The sequence below is a fragment of the Aquarana catesbeiana genome, linkage group LG02 (assembly GCF_042186555.1).
Source record: "Aquarana catesbeiana isolate 2022-GZ linkage group LG02, ASM4218655v1, whole genome shotgun sequence".
In the NCBI taxonomy this organism is placed as follows: Eukaryota; Metazoa; Chordata; class Amphibia; order Anura; family Ranidae; genus Aquarana; species Aquarana catesbeiana.
In genome coordinates, this window is record NC_133325.1 from 561,777,862 (window position 1) to 561,803,202 (window position 25,341).

Genomic DNA, 25,341 nt, shown 5'->3' on the forward strand with positions numbered 1-25,341 from the left:
TATGAACACTGTTCTTGAAAACATTAGCTACTCATAGCAACCAAATAAATCCATGATCTATTTTCCAAACTGGACTATAAAAGTTGCAGTTGTAAGCTAATTGCTTCCTATGAAATTAATTGTGATAATTCCACTAATGGGTGGAAAATCAAGATGAATTTGCGCATACAGGTACAGCTTAGGGGGTCAAATAACACCCCTTCATCAGGGCTTGAAAATTACTGAAATTGTGTACTAGACTGGAAACTGCAATTTCTTTGGATGTAAAGTGATTTTAACCGATTTAACCGGTTTGTTAGCAGCTGATTTAAGGGGCCCTTAAGCCAGCTACTCATATATTGTAGGTGGTAAAACCTAGTTTTATATTGTGACATACTACAATATCATTACATCTGCAAAGCAGTGACTAAAGCCCTGTACACACAGGCAGAATGTCGGGAGACGTTTGTCGGTTCAAAAAAAAAAAAAAAAAGGCCGACATTGTGCCCATGTACATGTCTTCCTCCTCCTGTCAGACGTACATGCTGGAAAACCAGTAGCCAACCAACTCCCAATCAGCACTCTCAGCCATTGGCAAAAAACGCTGATTGGAGTATTCTCGCGGGAGGGGTGGAGCATTCCGGGGGAGATCGCTGGACTACAAGGAGGATATTGAAGATCTCTCTCTCTTTCTTTTGTTATATATATATATATATATATATATATATATATATATATACACACACATAAATGAAAAATTATGTAAAATTAAGCTGAATTGCTGATCTGGAGTACATGTTATTTCATTATCAATTTGTTTGATCTATTTTACAACTTTCTACTCTTCTCTTGTGCCACCCAGATGAGTCAGCTTCCTACCAGTCTGTTCTAGATACAAAACTATTCTTAGGATGACAATGACTGTGATACTTCCTGTAAGATATGACTGCACTTTTAACACATCATAAATATGCAGTATTATTTTAACGCTAAAATATAAACACTAAAAAGTGTAAAAGAGACCTAACACAAAAAAATAGAAACAGCAAATTAAAGAAGTAGTCTAAAACATATCAAAGTGTCCCAACAAAGACTGACTAGACTCTTCCTTTCAGTGCATCTGTTAAAAAATATGTAGAATATGATTAGCTGTTACAGGCAACAGAAACAGTTCAAACCTGATAATCACATTCTCTCCCAGTGATTTCAAAATATGAAAGTAAGAATGTTATTGGTTGGCACTGGCATTGAAAATGTTCTCCTACTGCTGCATTCATGTGGTGTTGGAAATATGGAAAATACAAGCTTCTGACTTTTACAAGTGAACGGCCTCATACGTGTTAATTACAACTCTGGTAATTCAGACTGTAAGATGCTTTCTAAATTGTTGTGATGCCAAAATTCACTTAAAGAGAATAACAAAAAAAGACCACATGAATGCAGATTTCTGACAAAGACAAAAGTTGCCATTTATGTTAAATTTAGTATTGCCTTTCCTGACATGCATATTCAAAGCAAGTGACCAAACTGTAGGTTTCCAGTAAGCATACTGAAAAAAAAATGGACCAGAAAATTACCAGCACCAGTTTCTCAAAGAATTATGGAAAACCAAAAAAATATATAACAGATATATAGTTGTTACTACTGTGTCCAATTTATAAGACCGACACTATATTATTAATATCCTAGTTATGAGATCTTGTACTAATGCTTGACCAGGGTGTGAGAAGGGCAGTGTTTGAGTTTCCTAGCAGTACAGCACAACACAGAAAGAAGCATACAGTGTTATAATCAATACTTCATCAGATGTTAATATATGAAACGAAGACTGTGGTTGGTTTATATTCAAATGCATAAAAAATCAATAGTTTTTACAGACATTTAATTTTTCTTCATGGATTTTATGTATAACCTGATTCAACCTGCATTTTTGATGGACTATCTGTACATTTCTGGACACTAGGCAACCTGATACAACCCCTTGTCTTCCTAAGATCTGGTGATAGGAAGAGCTAGAGTGCAGGCAGCATTGCTGATATACTGTACACCAGTGCCTACTGCCGGGAAGTTCAGACAAAGTTCACATCAATAGGAGCTGCATTGACATTTGTTGTACATTTATCTATTTTCTTTGTAAACCTACAGTAGTAATTCCACATTTCTAGTCTACCCCATATCAGTACAGTATATAAAAAGGATAGAAGTTTAAAAACACAATTTTGACTTACCAGTAAACTCCATATTTTGGAGTATATATTGGAGCCATAGCCGCCGGCAGTGATCGCACAAAAAAACCTCGCAACAGGCTGGTTGTACTGTAGTTAATCGATGAATTGACTATAGTATAACCAGCCTGTCCATAGACAGACCGAAATTCGGCCGTCCTTACAGAGGTTTTAGTCAAACATGCAGCTCTTTGTCCTTGCTACAACAGGGGCTACCTACTAATCTTATCAGTTAAATATGAGAAAACACACTCTGACTGATCTCACTTAAAAAAAAACAAAGAACCCAGTCCGATTTGCCAACATCTGGTCAAGATAGCGAGTTTAATGTAACTCTTGCATACGAGGTGTGTCTATTAAAATCACAAGATTGTGATCCCAACTAGTAAACAAATTAAAACAAAATACTGGCCCTCCCTGAGTCTAAGCGCTCATGGATTTAGTAAAATGAATCAAAGGGTAGGTGGACTATAAAACACCTCCCTCACAAACGGAGCCAATTAAGGTAGAAGCTGCTACTGTTCACCTGTCAAATGATGTATGAATACATCAAAATAAACCAAATAAGGCAGCGCCACATAAAAATAACCATAACATCAATGCATGTATCAGTGCAAAAATGACAGTGGTATTAAAATGATATTAAAGGGCAGGTGATAAATTCCTCAGTCCATATACAGTGAAAAAGTCCCGTCTGGATAAAGATCCCAATCACTTATGTTCAACGGTAATCTACCACCATTACCTCCACTCGTGAATAAAGTCGGGGGACAGATCACCCCTATAGGAAATACTCTTACCAGACTAAGCTGGAAAATAGGCATCAATCAATGCTCACAGGTGTCACTTAATGATTGGGCATCTCCCTCCCATACTGCGGCTCAGAAGTTGGATCTTATACTGATACTCTCATGCAAAGGCAAAAAAATATATCCATAGCATAATTCCGTTTAAAATGCTTTAATCTCAACATCCAAACCCCCTCTTAAGAATTTCACTTACAATGTAGACAATAAAATCAAGCAATGAATCACACTGACATCATCCGCGTCCGGGGAGGATTCAGATACCAAGTGGCGTCTCCTACCTCCCTCTGCGATGCTCACTAGTAAGCGCCCGTCCCGATCAGCATGATGACGTCACTATTGGCAGTCGCTTGGCCCAACACTGACGCATTTCGTCATCAACATCATCTGAGGGTCAGTCAGGGGTAGTAAACAAAGCAGTCTGAACTGCATATACAGTAACTGCATGCCTGCTGACCTTGAACATTTTTGAATCTGCATGGCAAGCAGCAACTCTCTATGCTGTTCAGTTGATTGTAAGTTGCCATTTAGTTTGGTTGTGTTTAAGTTTAAGGGCACTTTCCCACTGAGGCACGGGGGCGTCAGTGGTAAAGCGCTGCTAGTTTTAGTGTTGCTTTACTGTCGTTTTAGAGACGCTTTTCGACCACTAGCAGGCTGCTTTTAACCTCCCTCTAGTGGCCAAATAAAGGGTTGAAAGTGCCCACAAAGCACCGCTACTGCCCACTGATTTCAATGGGCAAAGGTGCTTTAGGTGTATACACCGCTTCTAAAGTGCCTCAAAGATGCTGCTTGCAGGACTTTTTTTAACATCCGCAAGTGCACCTCTCAAGTGTGAAAGCCCTCCTCAAAAAACTACACGTCTTCCTTTCTCTGTTGGGGTCCCCCAGGGTTCTGTTCTTGGACCTCTCCTATTTTCAATCTACACCGCCTCCCTGGGTCAACTGATAGCCTCCCATGGCTTCCAATACCACCTCTACGCTGACGACACCCAAATCTATTTCTCTACCTCTCAGCCCACTCCCATCTCCTCATGTATCACTAATTTACTATCAGATATATCAGTCTGGATGTCACACCACTTCCTCAAACTCAATCTATCCAAAACCGAACTTATAATTTTTCCTCCCCCATATGCCCCTTCCCCTGATCTCTCTGTCAAAATCGATGGCACAACTATAAGCCCATCCCCACATGCCAAGGTTCTAGGTGTAGTCCTAGACTCTGAACTCTCCTTCAAGCAACACATCCAATTACTGTCCAAATCCTGCCGCCTCAACCTCTGCAACATCTCCAAAATACGCCCCTTTGTAACCAATGACACAACAAAGCTCTTAATTCACTCGCTTGTCATCTCTCGCCTCGACTACTGCAAATCCCTTCTCATTGGCTTGCCTCTATATAGTCTATCACCTCTTCAATCTATCATGAATGCGCTGCCAGACTCATCCACCTTACCAATCGCTCTGTGTCTGCCACTCCTCTCTGTCAATCCCTCCACTGGCTTCCGCTCAGCCAAATAATTAAATTCAAAATTCTAACAACTACGTACAAAGCCATCCACAATTTCACCCCCAGCTACATCACTAGCTTAGTCTCTAAATACCAACCTACTCGTTCTCTTTGTTCCTCTCAAGACCTCCTGCTCTAGCTCCCTTATCACCTCCTCCCATGCTCGCCTCCAGGACTTTTCCAAAGCCTCTCCAATCCTATGCAATGCCCTACCCCAATCTGTCCGCTTATCTCCTACTTTATTAGCTTTTAGACGATCCCTGAAAACCCTTCTCTTCAGAGAAGCCTATCCTACCGACACCTAACAACTGTATTTTCATTTTCTCCATCAGCTCATCCCCCACAGTTATTACCTTTTGTTTCCACTTGACCCTTCCTTCTAGATTGTAAGCTCTAACGAGCAGGGCCCTCTGATCCCTCCTGTATGGATTTGTATTGTAAGTGTACTGTCTGCCCTCATGTTGTAAAGCGCTGCGCAAACTGTTGGCGCTATATAAATCCTGTATAATAATAATAATAACAATAATATATTGAAGGGGACAAGCATTCAATTTGTAATACATATAAATAAAGGTTTTTTAGGCAGTCTTGTTATTTAATAGACACACTTCGTATGTTGTTGTATGTTTGCACATCTTAGCAACGCGTTACATTTCAAGATGGTCAACTTTGGTTTTTTTGTATGGACCGAATATTTATTTCTTTTATCTCTACAAAGGCTCTGCAGTTCCATAGCTCATCAGTTCTACAGCCAGGTAAAAAAAATGTACAGGAAGGCATGTCCTCTATATCACTGCTAAGGGCAATCTTTTAAATTTATGGAAATGAAAATTAATCAAAATATATGAGATGTCATCTGTCTGCCTCTCCACCTCAGCCAATCATAGAATTCTTGTAATCAATTATAAAACACAAAGCTTCCTGTGGGTGGCTGAATGGTGCTCAGCCCAATTTGACTTGGCTCCAGGATCAGAACAGGAAGTGCCTGTACCACTGCAGAAACATACGTACCACTGCTGATCCTACATACAGTTTATACAGCGCTGATAGAGGCAGCATGGGACAGTAAAGGACATAGTTAGTTTGGGCCAGCTTGGCCAAACCTGGAGGTTACCAATTCTTACATGTCATGGCTGTATTTATTTAAAGGCAGTAAATCTGTATTTTTTCAATTTCCTTTAACAGGCCAAGATGTCCAGCAAAAGTGGCAGTTAGGGAGTTGAGACAAGCCTTTTGACATTGGCAGGGGCCATTACAATGGTCAGCTTTTATTCACTTACATAAATCCCAATAGAAAAACATGTTGCTGTAGCTGCTTAAAAAAAAGTATTAGCTAGAGTTCAGCTTTAATTTGTTGGTCAAGTCCATCTAAATCTGCTAGCACATCTAATACTACCCTCTACCCATACTGACAAGGCTGCTGTCCAAAGGAGTCTCTGTTGCCCTTCTAGTGGAAGATAGTGGGGTTGATTTACTAAAACGCACAATCTGGTACAGCTGTTTATCGTAGCCAGTCAGGTTCTAACTTCAGCTTGTTCAATTAAGCTTTGACAAGATTGGTTTCTATGCAGAGCTGCATGAGATTTTGCGCTCTCCAGTTTTAATAAATCGACCCCTGTGTGTTACTGGTGGGATCAGTAGCTGAAAATAAAGGAAAAAATGCCTATACATGTTTAATACTGCTTTAAAGTTTTTTTTTTTTTTTTTTTATTGTATGACAGGGCTGCCACCTGTATGGGATTCATCATGTGCCCGGTTTTGAGCCCCCTGAAAACCAGACACATTATTCAGATCGAATCTTGGGTCATAGCTGGAGAGAGGATTAGGTATTCTCCTCTCTCCAGCCTGCAGGTGGCAATACAGAGTGGAATTGACTGAAAAGTCTCAGCAGCACTGCCGAGGAACGAACACGAATGTGTGGAGCCTGGAAAGAGAAATGAGGAACTCCTTTGCAGTTAGTGATCAGTGAGTACAGGGGGAAAGGGGGGCTCTGTTGTCATATCTGATGTAAGGGGGGCTCTGATGTCATATCTGATGTAAGGGGGGGCTCTGATGTCATATCTGATGTAAGGGGGCTCTGATGTCATATCTGATGTAAGGGGGGAGTTCTGATTTCATGGGGGCTCTAAAGTCATATCTGATGTAAGGGGGGGCTCTGGTGTCATATATGTTGTAAGGGGGGGACTCTGGTGTCATAACTGATGTGGGCTCTGATGTCATATCTGATGTAAGGGAGGGGGGCTCTGGTGTCATATCTGATGTAAGGGGGGCTCTGGCATCATATCTGATGTAAGGGGGGCTCTGGCGTCATATCTGATGTAAGGGGGGGCTCTGGTGTCATATCTGATGTAAGGGGGCTGTGCTGCTTTTGTTTATAGCACAAAAAATAAAAACTGCAGAGGTGTTCAAATACCCCCCCCAAAAAACTGTATTTGTGGGAAAAAAGGACATCAATTTTGTTTGGGTACAACATCACACGACCGCGCAATTGTCAGTTAAAGCGACGCTGTATCACAAAAAAATGGCCTGGTCAAGAAGGAGGTAAATTCTTTCGGGGCTGAAGTGGTTAAAGTGTTCAGGATTGACTTGTTGAAAAGGTGGCAACCCTATTGTATGATCATTTGTTAATAAAAGGTGTTAATAATAAAACAAGGCCCAGTGTATCCCAAGATTTGTGACTCCCCATGCTTTGGCTGTGTGACCTATTCAAACAAATACAGTGTGAAAAAGAGGGATATTTCAGTATTTACATTAAATTCGAACCTTAGCCCCTTTATTGTGCAGATTTTTTCTATAACCACACCCCTATTGTTTCTCTAACTGGCACAGATCCAGACAGATTTAAAAAAGTAAAATGTGTTAAAATATTTAAAGTTACTGTTCATTTAAATATATGAATAAATAGGGGTTAATGTAGTAAAAGAGTGCTAATAAGAACATTTCTTTTTGACCATTTCAGTTAATGAGTCCTTTTTTAATTTCTGCAGAAATGACAAGCAGAAAATGGCTGGTAGCTATTAATGAACTTTCTTGTTAGCACATTTTTCACATAAGTCCCATAATGATAAATTGGTTGTAATAAACTATTCTATATAGAGCTCTTATACTTAAGTGCTAATTTTTTGTCAGGTTTTTAAAGTGATTGTAAAGTCTTGTTTTTTTCCATATAAAAATAACAAACATGTCATACTTACCTGCTCTGTTGCAGTGGATTTACACAGAGCAGCCCCGATCCTCCTCTTCTCGGGTCCCTTTTCTGTGCTCCTGGCCCCTTCCTCCTGATGGGTGCCCTCATAGCAAGCAGCTTGCTATGGAAGCACACAAGCCGAGCTGCAGCTCTGTTTACATTCAGACACAGAGCTGCGGTTCGGCCCTGCACCCTCTCTCTCCTGATTGGCTAAATGACTTTGACAGCAGCGGGAGCTAATGGCGCCACTGCTGTGTCTCAGCCAATCAGGAGGGTGAGTCCCGGAGCGCCAAGACACTCGTGGACATCGCTGGACAGAGATGGGGCTCCGGTAAGTATTAGGGGGTGCTGGGGCGGCTGCTGCACACAGAAGGCTTTTTATCTTAAGGCATAGAATGCCTTAAGATAAAAAAAACCTTCTAACTTTACAACCCCTCTAAGGCGGTCTGTGTACACATTAAGAAGACTGACCCTTGTTTCATGTTGCGATGACAGGGTGTCACAAGGACAGGAAGGATACATTTCTGAGGATAGCAACAGCAACAAAACCACACTTACGGTACTTAGTAGACCCGAGAAAGGTTAGAACATCAAACAAGCTATGACTAATTGATCATTTCTAATTACACAAATCAAAAATTAATAACGAACTCTAAAAGTGATATCCAATGTCACTTAGAAGAAAAACTAAACATACTAAGATCGTTTTTTTTTTTTTTTTACTAAGATTTCTACTCAATCTGATGCGTTATCAATATTAAAGATGATGGTAGTTTTATATAAGTGTGAATATGAGCAGATCTCACAAAAAAAAGCATAAGATCTCCCTGGCACAGCTTTAATTTACTATGCACTACTACACAGCAGGCCACAGAGTCACAAGCTCATTGTTCCTGGAGTAGAGAACACACTCCATTGTGTAGCAAAGGGAATTATCAAAAAATGGTCACCATAAATTACACAGCAACATTCATTCGTTTTTACCACCAATATTGTTGTTAAGGACAATTAAGAAAGTGATACTTGAAGGAGTCTTTACCTGATTCTCATGACATGGTCCTTGGCAATATTCTGTGAGGGTTTCCAAGGTCTGAATAATAAGAGCCACATTTTTTTCATTGATGTAGAGACCCAAAAGGCCAAGTCCTCCTGTAGTGCTCCCACACATAATATCCAAGAACTGCAAGGTCTCACATACCAGGTTATAATTGGTCTTATTACCTTGACTCCTCAAGTAATTCTGTTTGGATAATAAATGCAAAGAGCTGTAATATTCTGTTTTATTCATTAGACAAAGAGATCGTTTGCATACAGTTCCAGAAACTATAAAAAAATGTACCATTCTTGGAGCATCTCTATAAAAGGACATCTGTATTCACCAAGATGCCCCAAGAAGGGGATTTTACCTGGCATAAAAGGAGGGACAAACCAGTCGCTCTAGGAGTTGGAATGGTGAGCAATAACAAAATCCTTATGCTTAGTACAGTGCTATATTTTTTACATTACCAGTGCTTTTACACACATACCCCCTGCAAATGACAAATGATGAAAATGTATCTAGAAAGTTTACAAGGTAGGCTCTTTGTAACTGTGTGTAAAGACAACTGCTAAACATGTATTATGAGAGACAACCAGTACATATACATCTACAAACCATATCCCCTCCCCCTTTTCAAAAGATCAATAGTTTCTTCTATGAACCTAAGTTTAGCAGTACGTCCATTTCTCCTAGCAATCAAACATGCGGGGAAGCCCCAATTATATTGGATTTCTTGTTCCTGTTGTACCTTCAATAGAGGTTTTAATGTCCTTCTTCTTAAGGTTTCTTGTGAGACGTCCTGAAAATTTTGTATAGTTTTTTCCTCAAATTTAATTGGTGGCTTACCCTTCATGTTTCTCCATATTTGTTTTTTTCCTCCCAATTGTCAAATCTAACTATAATGTCTCTTGGACTTTCCATCAGAAATCCTTTCGGTTTTCTTATTCTATGAGCTCTTTTGATTTTTATTGGGGTTGTTTCTTCTTTACCAAGTATTGGGTTAAAAATCTTCCTTGTTATTTCTGTTAAATCTTCTGTCCAGGTGGGTTCGGGAAGGCCTTGTATTCTTAAATTTCCTTCTGTCTCTATTTTCTTGATCTTCTAGCCTATAAGCCTGTTCCTATTGTTCTATTTTTAAAGATTTTATTTCTCCATTTAGTTCTTTCATTGTGTTTGTTTGGCAGTCTGTTTTTTTTTTACACTTCCTCTACTCTTGTAAGCACGTGACCCAGATCTTTGTGAATTATTGTCATTTCTGTTTTTAGGGAATTTTCCAGGGCCGCAAACATGGCTTCCATATCTATTTTTGTTGGCAATTGGGCTGTCCTCTGCTGTTCTTCGTCTTTCCCTGTCCCCAGGTCTAGGTCAAGATCCTGTTCTATTCTGGATTCTGAAAGTGTGGTTATTTCTAGAGATATTTTGTCCTGACCTTTTTTTCTCTTTTTTTTCCTTAGTCTCCGTTTGACGCCCTTTAGTACTTTGTTGTTTTTCTGTTGTTTGCCTTGTTCCCTCCTTGGATTACAAATTTATTCATAGGGCCGGGGCCAGGGCTTAAGCTAGAACGGGGTGATTTTACCACCGCTCCTCCTCTTGCCGACTTCCCCCTCATATTTTCTTTTTTTCTTTAGGGCCCTGTACTTTATTAAAATTTGTCCAGGAATATGGCAATATAAGGTCCAGGTAGGATACGGTGGTGGGGTGGTGAGTCTCCTGCTCTCTCCGCCGTCTACTTTTTTCTTTTTTTTTTTTTTTTTTTTAACCAGCAGGCACAATCAACCTACAGTCTCTTGGGGGTCTCAAAAAAAAAAAAAAAATTATATCACCTTTGTTCAGTGCCTCCCAGTGGTCAGACCTTCACGGTGACTGCTGGGCCCACAAAACTTGCTGTATTCTCATAATATATCATATACTTGCAAGAACACAGATAACATCAATGAATAGTACACCTTAGATAAATATAATTTCTCCAAGCTACAGCATATGCAACTGAAATTATACCGTGCATACCGAGCTAACAGTTTGTGCAGACTGTATCTTCATTTGTATGCCACACATGCTATATGTATAGGAAATATAATATGCAAGATGTACTCACCACTCCACCTTTCTTCTATAAATTTTCTTTTATATACATTTTTTTTTTGCCCCAGGGTTTCCAGATGCAGGAGGAAATTTTTTTTCTTTTTCTCTTCTATCAAGTTCCTCCTTTCCTTTTTTCAACCATGAAAAAAAGGGGGGGGGGAGGAATCCACGTCTCCGTGTAGTTCTCTCTCTCTGTTCAGAAACCTCTACTCACCTCTACTCGGCCTTTCCCGATCTCCCGATCTCCACCGACCACCTCCGAGTGGCCGAGTGCCAAATGCTTGGGTGTCTCCGCCTCCTCTTACTATCTCTGGTCACCTCCGAGTCCCGCCGGATACCTGCGATCTCTGCTCACAGCACCCCAGATGGGAGGGAAGAGAGGGGGGTGGTAACTTAGCTCTCCTTCAGACCTGTTCCACTCTCCACGGGCACCCTCCGACCTCCTCCGTCTCCTTGCAGCAGCACACGTCTCGGCAGACAGGAAGGGGAGAGACGTCAGAGCGAGACAAGCGGGAGGGAGACAACCTCCTCCATCCACGATCCATGGTGAGACACCCGCTACAGAGAGTCAGAGAGGGGTGCAGAAGCATAGGATGGGGATTTGGGCAAGATCTAAACCAGGCCAAGGCATGGGAGGCTTAGTACTGCTCTATTAGAGGGGATTGGAGACCGGAAGCTCCTACGGCGTGCACCTAACCAGCACCATTACTAGACTCCTCCCTCCTGTGATTTATGTTCTTATGAATACATATAGTTGCTTCCTTTTAGTTAATGTACAGTACAGAGGTTTTGCTTTGCATCTGAGCAGGTTTTCTTCCTTAAACAAGTCAATGTAAAAGCAACTCTAAGCAGTTTGAAACGACTTTCTGAGCAAATTAAAGGTAAATAAAAGCAACTTAAGACCAAGTCAAAGCAACTCAATACGACACCAAGAGGCCAAGTCAAAGCAACTCAATACGACACCAAGATCAAGAACACGGGAAATGACTTCAAACTAGCAGGAGGAAACCTCACAACTAATCTTTACTTAATTGCAAACATGAACAATTATTTCTGTGTGTCAGTCAACAGTAAGTGTATGTAAATGTGCTTGGGACAATAATAGATCTATACTCAAAATGGTTATAAAAAAATGGTGCAGACTCGATGAGCCGTTTGGTCTTTTTTCTGCCATCACTTTTCTATGTTTCTATGTAAGCAGAAGCACCTAAAAGCAAACTGCATTTGCTTCTGAGTTTGATTCCTGTGTACTGAAACCCTTGGTTTTTCTTAAAACACCTATTGATTTCTAAACCTACTGTACATCAAAACAGGGATATACTGTCTGGACAGCATCCCTCTTTTTTAACGTGACTCTGTCAGGTTAACATACAACACACAGGTACAGGTAATATACAGGTAAAAGGTCACTGTCGTGGAAGAGCTCTTTAACTGACCGCTCCAGTATTTTACATCTTCTAACTTCCCTCTGTTACAGTGCTGCAACCTCCCATGGTGTTTTTGATATTCAAAACTTCAAAGTGTGTTAGATACATGTGTCCCCTTCTTCGTGTCGTGGTTTCATGCTTCAAACCCTATGTCACTGTGGGAGTCAACAGTGACTTAGGTGCCAGAAGAGGAAACCACAGAACACAGCAGGGGACACAGGAATCCAATATTTCTTGAAGTGTTTCCTTCAGAACAGTGGTTCTCTCAACCCTGTCCTCAAGTACCCCCAACAGGCCATGTTTTGGGAATTTCTTTTAGATAAAATAGCTGTCCAAAATACCAAGCCATTGACTCTGATTTAAATCACCTGTGCAAGGTAAAGGAAAACCTGCAAACATGGACTGTTGGAGGAACTTGGGGACAGGGTTGAGAACCACTGGTGCAGGAGACACTGATGGAGGCCGCAGTGCTGAAACAGGGAAGGCAATGCACACAAGCTGCCAGAAAGATGAGTTTTAGATATTTTCTTTTGCAGGGGCTTTTCATCTGTGCCTTTTTGTTAACTTTTTTTTATTAAGAAAAAAATCTTGAAAGATTTAATGATCTCTCTTTGTGACATTCCATTCATACAACATAAAAGTATCTGCATCAATAAATATCTGTAAATCAGACAAATTAAAAGTCTAGAAATACAAAGCAATGTATTTAAGAAAAACTGCAAGCAAACACAGTGAAGCCAATAAATCCAAGTAATCTAATTATGGAGATTCAATTCAAACTTTACTGCGTCTACAGTGACTGATGCTGAAATTAATAATATACAGTTACCTGCAGATCTGGGTTGTGGTTTTCACACAGCAGCTGAAGAAATCTCAGAATGGGCTCCATGATTAAGATAAGTGGGCCCACTTCATTTCTTTCTCCAGTCTCACCTCCTTCATGCCCTTTTTGGTGGGGCCCTCCTGTTACAGCTTTTGAATAGGAAGCAGGCACAACAAAGTGAGCATCATGACCTTAAAAAAAATGACATAACAATTTTCTTGTATTCTGGCCAGGGGGAACAACACCCTTACCACTAAGCTTTCAATGAAATATTTAATTTAAGTATCATCATTCTGCTCATCCTAATTTATAATATGGCACAAAGGGAATAATCAACAACGTGAACTTATTGTTTTCTGTTAGACTTATTCAGAACTCTTTATTTAGCTTTCTCAAATGTGAACTTGACAGGCTAATAGTGTATGGGTGTACAAAAACACAAAACGTAATTCTGAAAGACCTGTATCAACACAAAAAAAATTATCTGATAATAAAATTACATTCCATTTGTTATTTTCATCGATTTGAGAGAACTACAGAAGCTGCCACTGCTGGCTTTTAACATTTTAAAATCTGAAAGTTGCAATATTGTCACCCTCTGTATTTCATGCTTAGTAAATAAATCACTGACACAGTACTGGTATGCTGAGACTTGCAGAGAATGCAAAAAAGGAGTTCTGACTTCACCAACTTTACTGGGTGCAATCTTGTTCCAGGTCTATGACCCTCTAATAAGTAAAAAAACCAGAAGATGACAAACACAGATAAGGGACTTGAATAGGAATCAGGAATTTTATAAATAAAAGCCAGCAAATGTCAGTTACTATATTGTGATGGGTTCCCTTTGAGTCCTTTCGATAGAAATAAAATGCAATGAACATTATTAGTATAATTATTATTATTACTATTATTGCTATTGCGTTGTACCTTTCGAGGTGAGGTTCGTAGCAGGTTCCTGGACATCTCCAGCCCCTAAATCATTCATGTTTACAGACATAGTGGATTTTATTTCTTGCTGGGCACATTTTATTCTTTCATTCAGAACCTTGAAAAACTTTTCTGACTTATTGTCACCTTTTAATAAATTGTAAAATGAATTCTGAGAAAGGACAAAAATAGGCACTGTTAGTTCATTTGATCTGATATTATAAACAAATATAGTGTGACTTATTGATGAAAACTAAAATGAAGTAACCAATAGCAAAAATGTGCTTTTGTTTTAAGGCAAATATTTTTGTAGCCTATTCTCACTGACATATTACCCAGACCAGGGTGTCAGATGTGCAGGTCCGTGTTTGAGCCAGGTTGTTTGCGAATGAAAAAAAAATACACTAGTCTCTTGGACAAATGTAACAACCGTGGGCTTATTTTTTTGTGACTGAAGGTGCTGCTCTTCAGTTGCCGTCATTTACCACAAACGCCGCCAGCTAATTTGAAGCAGGCAACTACAGTAATAGCTGGCAGCTTGTGTTGTGAATGACAGCGACTGGAGAGCAGGGTTGTCTTTCCCAAAAACACTAGCCAGCAGCAACACAAGCTGAGAAAGCTAATATTTATATTAGCTTGCTCTGCCATCAATCATTTTTGCTCTTCCTCATGTGTGGGAATGATCTTTAAGGCTGGATTCAGCCACTGCATTGCTGTTCCTGAGCATTGTATGAAAGATTGCACCCCCGACTAGCTCCTACCTGCTGGCCACTGGGTGGTGCAGACTGCACCCTGATCACAAGATTGCACAGCTAAAGTCTGCAGCAGCCAGTGACCAGCAGGGAGTAGCATGTACATCTAAAGGAATGCCAGGGATGTGTTCTTTTATATAACGTGAAAGCTTTTGAAAAGAGATCAGAGGAAGTGAAGTTGGCAGAAGCCTTTTGGTCCTTCCCACGGAACTCAATTTTTTTAAAGACCAGCAGAAAGACCCAGTGATTACATCACTCAAAAGATGTATTTCTTTACATCAAATTAATTTGATTGAAAAATTGATTGAAAAATTTTATTGCATGTTGATCAGGGGGGAAGGGGGAACAACGGAAGGTATTATATGCGTACATCACACTTCAGCTTAAACATGAATCACTGGTAAAACTGTAAAAAAACATAATTGCCTTTTTTTTTTTTTTTTTACTTCTTTAAATTAAATGACCCTTTAAATACAATATTGTCAAAAGAAAGCCATGTTTGTTTCTTAAAATATATATTCAACACATAACCGCATAGATAATACCATTTTTCCTGAATTTACATGCCCATAGCTGAAATGGGAAAATGGCTCTGGAATTTAAAGTGTATGTGAAGCCAAAACCTTTTTTTTTTTTTTTTAAACAGTAATGTTTGGTCCCAGGTCACTTTCTGTTCCAGAGGTACAGTGGAAAGTAAGAGATCCCTATTAAAGTGTTAACCCCCCAAAAAATAATAGATTTCCTGGTCCCTTAAAGCAGATTAAACAGCACAGTGCTTGCGCTGTGTAATCCGCCCCCCTCTAAACTGTAAAAAAAAAAACTTGAACCTGCCACTTCCTGTATCCCCTCTCTATAAAGACCACGAAAATCAGGGCCGCTCCGTCCTGACCACCATGGTCTGATTGGGTCCCTTCATCATACGCTGCTGTCTCCTTTGCTCTCCCCCTCCCTCCTGTCATTCAGATAGTGTCTGTGTGTCTCCCCCCCCCCCCCCCCTCGCCACTATTAGCAAAATTACTAATGTGAAATGCTCACTGCCAGCCCCTCTATTATATGCTGCCATAGCACACTGTACCTGTCTTGTAGAAAAACGAGCGTTGTAAATACTGATTTAGCACTGTCTCAAGGCCGGTCACGTGACTCTCGGCCAGTTTCCAAGGCTACTACAGGAGAGGCTGAGCGGCCATGTGATCTCCCCAGCTGACATCAGAGGGAGATCACGGCCCCTCCTGCAGTATCCATCTATCGAAGCTGTACAGCGGCTGCCAGTCATGTGACTGGCCTGAATACCGCTCTAAATCAGTATTTACAACGCTCGTTTTTCTACAAGACAGGTACAGTGTGCTATGCCAGACTCTAATAGAAGGTCTGGCATTCGTTGTGTTATGTGGGTTAACAAACCCTTTAAGGCAGGAGATATAACATCTTAGAAATTTTTTAATCAAAACAGATGTGCCTATTGGAAGATTTCCCCACCCCTGCTGTTTCAGTGACAGAGCAAAAACTCTAATCTGCATCAGTGACAATGGGCACCAGAACAAATAGAGAATAACCAGCAATATTAACCTGAAAGAGGCTTAAATCCTTCCACATTGTATCCAAAAATAGAAAAAAGTTGTAGTTTTAAATTAACTTTAAACAGTTTTTATCTGCACGATTCTATTTGCAACATCTCTCTTCTCTCTGTAAACGTCAGCACTACTATCAAAGAAATAAGTACCACACAAGATAGCTGAATGATTAATACAGTGGGGAAAATAATTATTTGATCCTCTGTAGACTTTGTATGTTTGCCCACGTACAAAAAATTAAGGGTCTATAATGTTCATCATAGGTGTATTTTAAATGATAGAGACAGAATATCAACCAAAAATCCAGAAAAAAACACGATACAAAGGTTTTAAATTTAGTTGTAGTTCATTGAGTAAAATAAGTATTTGATCCCCTACCAATCAACAATAATTCTAGCTCCCACAGATTGGCTACAGTATGTGCTCATGTGGTACACAGATTAGTTCTGTAAATTTAGGAAGGTGCTCCTAAAGACAATTCATTATGTGTATAAAATACACCTATCCACAGAATGTTTCTTTCTTTTAAACTCAATATCATGGGCAAGACCAAAGAGCTGTCAAAGGACGTCAGGGAGAAAAATGTAGACCTGCACAAGGCTGGAATAGGCAACAAGACCATCAACAAGAAGCTTGGTGAGAAGGAGACAACTGTTGGAGTGATTATTCGCAAATGGAAGAAATACAAAATAACCATCAATCACACTCGGTCTGGAGCTCCATGCAAGATTGTGCCTCATGGGGTAAGGATGATCATGAGAAAAGTGAGGGATCAGCCTAGAACTACATGGAAGGCGCTTGTGAATGATCTCAAGGCAGTTGGGACCACAGTCAGCAAACGAAACATTGGTAACACAATACACAGCTATCGATTGAAATCCTGCAGTGCCTGCAAGGTCCCTCTCCTCAAGAAGGCACATGTACAGGCCGGTCTGAAGTTTGCCAATGAGCAGCTAAATGATTCAGAGAAGGATTGGGAGAAAGTACTGTGGTCAGATGAGACCAAAATTCAGCTCTTTGCTATTGACTCGCCATGTTTGGAGGGAGAAAAATTTTGACTAAGAACATCATGCTTACAGTCAAGCACGGAGGTGGAAACATTGAGGGGCCATGCATTGTAAAATTTTGGATGAGAGCCTTCTTCCCTCAGCCAGAACACAGAAGATGGTTCGTGGATGGGTTCTGCCAGCATAACAATGACCCAAACATACTACCAAGGCAACAAAGGAGTGGCTCAAGAAGAAGCATATTAATGTCATGGAGTGGCCCAGTCAGTCTCCAGACCTTAATCCTATAGAAAATGTATGGAGGGAGCTGAAACTTCAAGTTGCCAAGCGACAGCCAAGAAACCTTAAGGATTTAGAGAAGATCTGTAAAGAAGAGTGGACCAAAATCCCTCCTGAGATGTGTGCAAACCTGGTAACCAACTACAAGAAACATCTTACCTCTGTGCTTGCCAACAAAGTTTTCTCCACCAAGTACTAAGTCATGTTTTGCTTGGGGACCAAATACTTATTTTATTTACTGAGCTACAACTCAATGTATAACATTTGTATCATGTGTTTTTTCTGGATTTTTGGTTGATGTTCTGTCTCTATCATTTAAAATGCACCTATGATAAATATTATAGACCCTTCATTTCTTTGTAAGTGGGCAAACTTACAAAATCTGCAGGGGATCAAATAATTATTTTCCCCATGTATATGCTTACTGTTATCAAAATACAGTGGGGGACATTTACTAATTCTGCCTCACAGCAAGACAAGAGCAAAACAGGAGCTAAAGACAGATTTTGGAACAGATTCACTACTTGATTCATAAGTTTTCCCATAAGCTTCTCTAAAGTAGCACTGCAACATAATGAAACCTGACCCTGACCACATCTTAATTGTGTATCCATTTAAAGGAGCAAGTCTCCAAGCCATGGCCCACGGGTTGCAGTAGTCTAGCCCCTGCAATGAGAAGCCCTGTAAGCAGGTCTTTCCCATTGCGAACCTGAGGGAGGGTGCCGCTGCATGCAGAGTGGTAGTGGGAACACGCGATGTAACAGGCACTATCATACGTAGCGATCTTCTTCATGGTGGTGCATGGATATTGCTGGCTGTGACATCATTACGAAGAGCTAAGTGACTACTGAACCCCTATGATGGGACACCATTTTCCATTTACACATGGGCATCATTCTGACCACTGACACCAATAATGGAGCACTATTCTGACCACTGACCCAGGGGAGTTTATAACTCCCACTTACAGTAAACAATGCGCCCTAAGTTTGTGATCACTGACTATGGCACCAGGGTATTTATTACTGCCACTGACCACTGATGCTGGGTCATTTTTTATTTTTACAACCACTGATTCTGGGTCAAAAATTACACTAATTAATGCAGAGGCATGTAAATGATAAGTTCACCTTTTGTAACATGTTAATTTGAAGAAGTCTCCCGTACCCCCGACCCCCCTGTGACGGTGGGTGAGGGGGCCTCAGCCCACACCTACTGTCACATTTTAAAACCAGCACGGCTGTGCAGGGCTCTGCCCACACAGCCACATTAATAATTCACAGAGTTCTGTGAATAAATGAACTACCAGTCCTGTCTGCCACCATGGTGATGAGCGTCCCCATAGTTTGACTGCACTTCAGTAACTATCTGCCCGCATGAAGGTAAGGGCAGACACCTGTACTGAGTGTCTGCAGGAGCCTGGCATTGCACCCACTATTCGTGTAGAAAAAAAAATGCACATTTTTTGCAAAATCATGTGCATTTATTTTTTTTTTTAAAGGTGAACTTGGCTTCTATTACTTTCACTCACCCCAGGACATTTATTACTCCCACTGACCATTGGTGCTAGGGCACTTTTTTACTACCACTGAGGCCTGGGCCTTTATTACTCTCACGACTGATGCCAGTGCATTTTGTATTCAAGCTGACTACTGCCCCTGTGGCATTTATCAATAAAATATCTTGGTCTATCTCAATAACTATTAGTGTTTATTTACTAAGGCCCTATTCATACCTCAGCGTTTTGGAGCTTGAAGCTTCAAAACGCTGGAGGAGAAAAAAAAAAATCAATGATTCTCTATGGAAATGGTTCACATCTCCACTCCAAGTCGCCTAAAGCCAAACGTCTGAAGCCCAATACAGTTCTGGAGCTTTTTTCTAGCTCGAATTGGGCAGATTTGAGTGTTTTTGGCACGTTTTTACTTCATAGAAATGAAAAGAAACGCGCCATGCGCGTGTTTTTGTGCACAATTTTATGCTCAAACTAAAAATTGTAGAACATAAAATAGCAAAAATATATGAACAAATAAATGTGAACTAAAATTATCATAAATAAATAAAATAAATTAATAATACGTAATAATACATACATGATAATTAACCCCATAACCTTCAAAAATAGTATTATTATTATTATTTCTAATAATTTAATAATAATAAACACCCAAACCGGAACAAAAAAAAATCAATTATTAATAATTATAATAATAATAGTAATTTATTTATTATGTGTTATGGTTGGGGGGCTTAATTACTTATTATTATTATTATTTTATTTTTTTTAAAGGGTTAGGGGTTTGGTAATAGGGGAATTTGTTTCCGCTGAGCCTTTGTATTCTGACAGTGGGGAGATTTCCCCACCATCAGAATACACTGATCAGCAAAAAATCTGACAGGACGATTGTACAGAAGTTGATCGGTAGATTAACTTTTGTACAACCACCCCGCCTGAAAGTGGATCGACCTTAATTAACTGGTCGAATATCGATCCATATATGGCTGGCTTAAGTGGACATTCACCTTGCTAAGTAAACAGTTTTTACTCCATTTGTAAATCAACCCAATTACCTTTCATCTGCTCTTACTTGAAAAGTGAACACTCAAACCTTGCTTCAGAAAAAAAATTGTATTCTGCATTTACACAATGCAAGATTAATCCTCACCCTTTTAAAAGTACTGCTGTAACCGATCTCTTTGTTCAGTTTTTCTGCAGCATCGGTAAAGACTACTATTTTTATTTAACATCTTTTGAATTTTATATTAATTCTTCGGTAAGTAATTATTACTATTTAACTAACTACACTGAGCAAAATTATAAATGCAACACTTTTGTGTGTTTGCCCCTATTTATCATGAGCTGAACTCAAAGATCTACGACTTTTTCTATGTACACAAAAGGCCTATTTCTCTCAAATAATGTTCACAAATCGGCGGTGGACGTGTCAGAGAGGAGCTCCAGAGCATCCTAACGTAATCCTTCTCCATCTGACTGCCCAAACATCCAGGGACACCACTACACAGCTCAGTCCACTCAGCTGGCTGCCGTGCATCCCCCCAAGTGGTTATTTCCTGCGAGGCGACCTCCTAGGGGAGCATCGTGGTTGCAGCCTAGTCCGCGGCAGCCGCCATCCAGCACCGGCCCATCCTTCTCCATCTGTCCGCCCTACACACCCAGGGACACCGCCACAGAGCTCATCCCACTCAGCTGGCTGCCGAGCATCCCCCCAGGTGGATATCTCCTGAGCTGCGGCCTCTCCGGCGGGCATCGTGGTTGTGGCCTAGTCCACAGCGGCCGTTATCAGGCATCAGGCCCATCCGTGGCTGCGGTGGGCCCTACACCACCTGCTGACTGTTGCTGGGCAAGAGCTTCATCCTCCAGTCCTACTGCCACTGAGGATTTGTGCGTGGAGCAGCTGTAGCATAGGCCGCGACCCTCTGTACTCCCGCGACCCGCTGCCATCTTGTACACCAGGCCTGCAATCAGCACTGTGGATTGAGAGAGGTGAGTCCATACTGCTCTCCTGGCTCCCTCCTACCACTCCTGCCTCCCTGGGGACACGGCTGGTTCGTGGAGGAACAGCGGTGCAGGTGGTTGGTGCCTCTGACCCCTGTGATCAAACCCTGCCTGGCTTCCACAACATCCCTTGTCCAGAGGCCTGGGTGTGTGTCTACTACCATCCTGAGTGTGACTGTAGGCTATATGTGTGGAGTGACTCCCTGAGACCCCTGGCCTAGCTGGCTCTCTGATACTTGAACCACAGTACCTCCCATGCTAGCTCCTATCCTTGCACAGAGACAGTAAAAGTTGGTGTGGAGTGGGGTGAACAGCCCAGCTCTGTGAAGTGCTCCTCTACCCCCCAAACCAATGGGCCCTAAAACAAGGGGGTAAACAAAAACACGCCGAGCCGTCCGCCCATCCCAGCTACACATACTGATGCCTCCCTCGTCACAGGACTGCAAGCCCTACTATCCGATCTAGATATTGAGCCTGGGACATCCCTGAACGCCCCCCATCCACACAAGATGGTACTGCGGTGATCCTGGCGGCCATTGAAAACAGCAAAACATCCATGCCTTTGAGAATAGATCGTTTCACGGAAGAATGCAATCTCATAAGAAATGATCTAGACAAAATCAGGGGTCGGCTGACTGAAACAGGATCCAGAATATCCACCACTGAGGGCCTCATGGCAGCTCACACCAATACCATAGCCGACCTACAATGCACAATACAAATGCTTGTCACTAACTCTGATGATGCAGAAAACAGGGCGAGACGCAACAATGTCCATGTCCTGGGTCTGCCGGAGGGCAAGGAGGGCGACTGACCAGCTGAATTTGCAGAGGGGTTCTTTAAGAACTTGCTAGGCTTTACTGAGGTCTCCCCAATCTACGTTGTGGAGCGTGCCCAACGGGTACCCACAGGCCGAGCTATCCTGGGAGGAAATCCCAGACCCTTCCTTGTTCGTTTTCTTAACTTCAGAGATCGCGACAAGATTCTTTCAGAGGCCTGCAGACACCCCACATTTCAGCATGGTGGCACCTCCGCCCTACTGTTTCCGCATTTCTCAGCTGAGCTGCAACGCAAGCAGAAAACCTTTAACGACGTCCGTAGGCGCCTATGTGAAAAGAACACTAAATACAGCATGCTGTACCCTATCCGCCTTAGGGTCCCCGCATAATGGCTCAGTTTGTTTCTTAATTTGTAGTTCTAATGCGGATGACTGGTTAAATACCTTGGGATGAACAAGTCCCACTAATTCAATGTTATGAATCACCTTTAGGAATCGCTGTGGGACATAACTTTAACTTGAATATCCATTATTTTGAATGCTTTGCACTCAGCTCCTTGTTTCAAGTTAGCTGCTCACCTTACACCCATCCTGTCCGGGCTGACGCCTGGTTACCCTCATAAAGACACCCCAACGGTCCCTTGGGGTTGTTGGGTTGGCCCGCCAGGGCTTCTACTTTCGCCCCTTGGCTCTACTGGACAAGTCTTCTTCACTGGCTTCTGGAAGGAAGCAGTCATTATATTCCTAGTTATGGTATACACCCTTTTTAGGTTCCTTTATTATTGGAGCTACCTTGCTAGTTAAGTATTAGGTTACGCTCCTAACCCCCCCGAGTTCTGCCTTCCTAAAGAAGCTTCAGCGGCTACCGCCGCCGCACTACGGACTTCTTCGGGAAAGACTAAGGTTTAGTTAGTTCCGGGTATCAAAACAACCGGCATAGTTGTTGGGGTCGCTAGGGAGTTCGCTATGTTTACCATGTTCACTAGTTTAATGTTTTTTGGTAACCAACTGCTTTGCTTAACGTTTCTCCTCAATAGCTGGAGTGTCCTCATCGAGGCTACTTCACTACTTGCTGTTATCCATGGAGCGGGCGTCCTGTCTGGACCTAGAGTCCTGGACACATACTTTTGACTTAACAGAGATTTGGAGATACAAATTCCCTTTAGACCATTTTTACTCTCATTACTCTGCCAAACACAAATCTGGCTCCCGCATTGATTTGGCGTTTGGCTCAAGACTTATGCTATCTGCCATTCGGGGTGCTTCCTATTTCCCGGCTGGCATCTCGGACCATTCCCCGATGGAAATTACGGCGCAAATGGGAGTGGGTAGATCCCCAGGCATCTGGCGCTTGGATTCTAAATGGGTTCATAATGGGAGGGTGCAGGAGCTGCTGCATGACTCGGGTCCTCTCTTCTGGAAGGTGAATGACTTCACTGCATCCCCTCAATTAGTGTGGGATGCCTTAAAGGCCTTCAACCATGGTCAATTTATCTCAGCTATTAAAACTGCAAGGGTCGAGTATAACTCACAGTTGTCCCTACTTGAGCAGGACGCAGCTTCTGAGTTTGTGTCCTCCCCCATTGGGGACAACTACTCTTCACTTGCACAGGCTCGTAGGGACCTGGAACGTCACCTCACTTCCCTCACTCATGCCGATGCTGCCTTACAGGCTGGCAGGGTGTTTGAGTCTGGGAACAAAAACGGCAGATTGCTTGCAAACCTTGCAGCGGACTCCCAACATCTGACAGTAGTTTCCAAACTTCTTTCGGACGCGGGAGGATCTATAACCAACACCACCGACATATTACATGAGTTCCAAATTTTTTTTCAGTCCTTATATCACCAGGGCCCTTCCCCAGATCTCTCATCCCTGCTTTACACTCACGCTTTCCTTGTTGACCCTGTCTGATGAGGAGGCTGCCTTACTAGATGCAGAAATTTCTATCCACAAAATAATTAAAGCAGTTAACTCTTCTCCCCCTAATAAATCTCCCGGACCTGACGGGTTCCTGGGAGATTGGTATAAATTACAAATATAAATTACAAATTAAACCAGGCTGTTTAAGGTCTTCTCAGAAAGCTATGAGTCCCAGTCCCTACCCCCCATCCATGTATCAGGCACATATCATACTCATTACAAAAACATTGCCACCACCCTCACTTATAGCTGGCTATCGCAGTAAGAGGCATTGGAAGGCCACAAACAGATAACAACAAAACCTGGGGAATGTCCAGGAAAAAACTCCAAGCCAACTTACCACCAGCTCGCAATCAACCAATTAACCTGTCTAACAGTACAATGTTACTTCCAATGACTCTTACTGTGATAACCAGCTATAAGTGAGGGTGGGGGCAATGTTTTTGTAATCATGTTGGGGTGTGTATTGCTCCAGCAACGCACCAGCACCTTTGCAGCCATTGTGCTATTTGCTGGGTGTCTGGTGTGTCCTGTACCTTTAAGAAGGGGTGGGCTCCCTTCAGTCCACCTGCCCTCACTTAACCATCAGAATGCATGTGCCTCCACTGTGGGGACACCCAAATTTTTAGTGTTAGGACTACAGATTACAGGGTGCCGTGACGTGGCTCTTTGGCTTACGCATGCATTTGTAAATGCGTGCGGACTGAACCCCTGTTTTTAATGCGTACTGTTAGACAGGTTAATTGGTTGTCTGCGAGCTGGTGGTAAGTAGGCTTGGAGTTTTTTCCTGGGCGTTCCCCAGGTTTTGTTGTTACATATCATACTCATACCTAAGTCAGGGAAAGACCCCAAGTACTGTGCCTCTTACAGGCCAATTTCCCTTTTTAAATTGCGATCTTAAAGTCCTGACCAAAGTGCTAGCAACAAGACTGACCAAAATCTTACCATCTTTAGTTAGTGTTGATCAAACTGGCTTTATCCCCGGGAAATCAACTGACATTAATCTACGCAGAGTTCTGACTCACTTGCAGCTCCCTCCCTGACGATTTAGCCTCTAGAGTTCTGGTTATGCTCGACATAGAGAAAGCTTTTGATTCAATAGATTGGGCATACATGTTGGCCGTGTTGGAAGTCATGGGTTTTGGTGCACGTTTTCGTAACTAGATCAAGATCCTATACAAAGCCCCTTTAGCACAATTTAAACTGGGAGGTGAGTTATCAGAGCAGTTTCCCATTGGTAGAGGGACCAGACAGGGGTGCCCATTGTCCCCTGCGCTGTTCACGCTTGTCATGGAACCCATAGCTCAAGTCATATGTAACACTCCCCTCATTAAAGGCATTCAAGTAGGTACCAACACAGAAAAAGTAGGACTTTATGCAGATGACATGGTCCTCTTTTTAAAAGACCCTGGACCTCCCTTAAAGAGACATTGGCGTTACTCTCCTTTTATTCCCCCTGACAGGGTTAAAGATCAACTGGGACAAATCTCTGATCCTGCCTATAGATAGGGAGAC

General features: G+C 41.8%; 1 protein-coding gene across 3 annotated transcripts in view; it reads right to left on the bottom strand.

The window, feature by feature from the left end:
* The window catches only part of ITPR3 (inositol 1,4,5-trisphosphate receptor type 3), a 475,039-nt gene that overhangs the window by 116,466 nt on the left and 333,232 nt on the right, over positions 1-25,341 (bottom strand). For 2 of the 3 annotated variants that reach the window (XM_073616048.1, XM_073616046.1), the window contains exons 40-42: positions 14,005-14,176; positions 13,084-13,268; positions 8,746-8,946 (exon numbers count right to left, since the gene is read on the bottom strand). In XM_073616048.1, coding sequence (XP_073472149.1) covers positions 8,746-8,946; positions 13,084-13,268; positions 14,005-14,176 — 558 coding nt within the window. The remainder of the gene's footprint in view (positions 1-8,745; positions 8,947-13,083; positions 13,269-14,004; positions 14,177-25,341) is intronic. The other variant, XM_073616047.1, reaches the window with a different exon arrangement.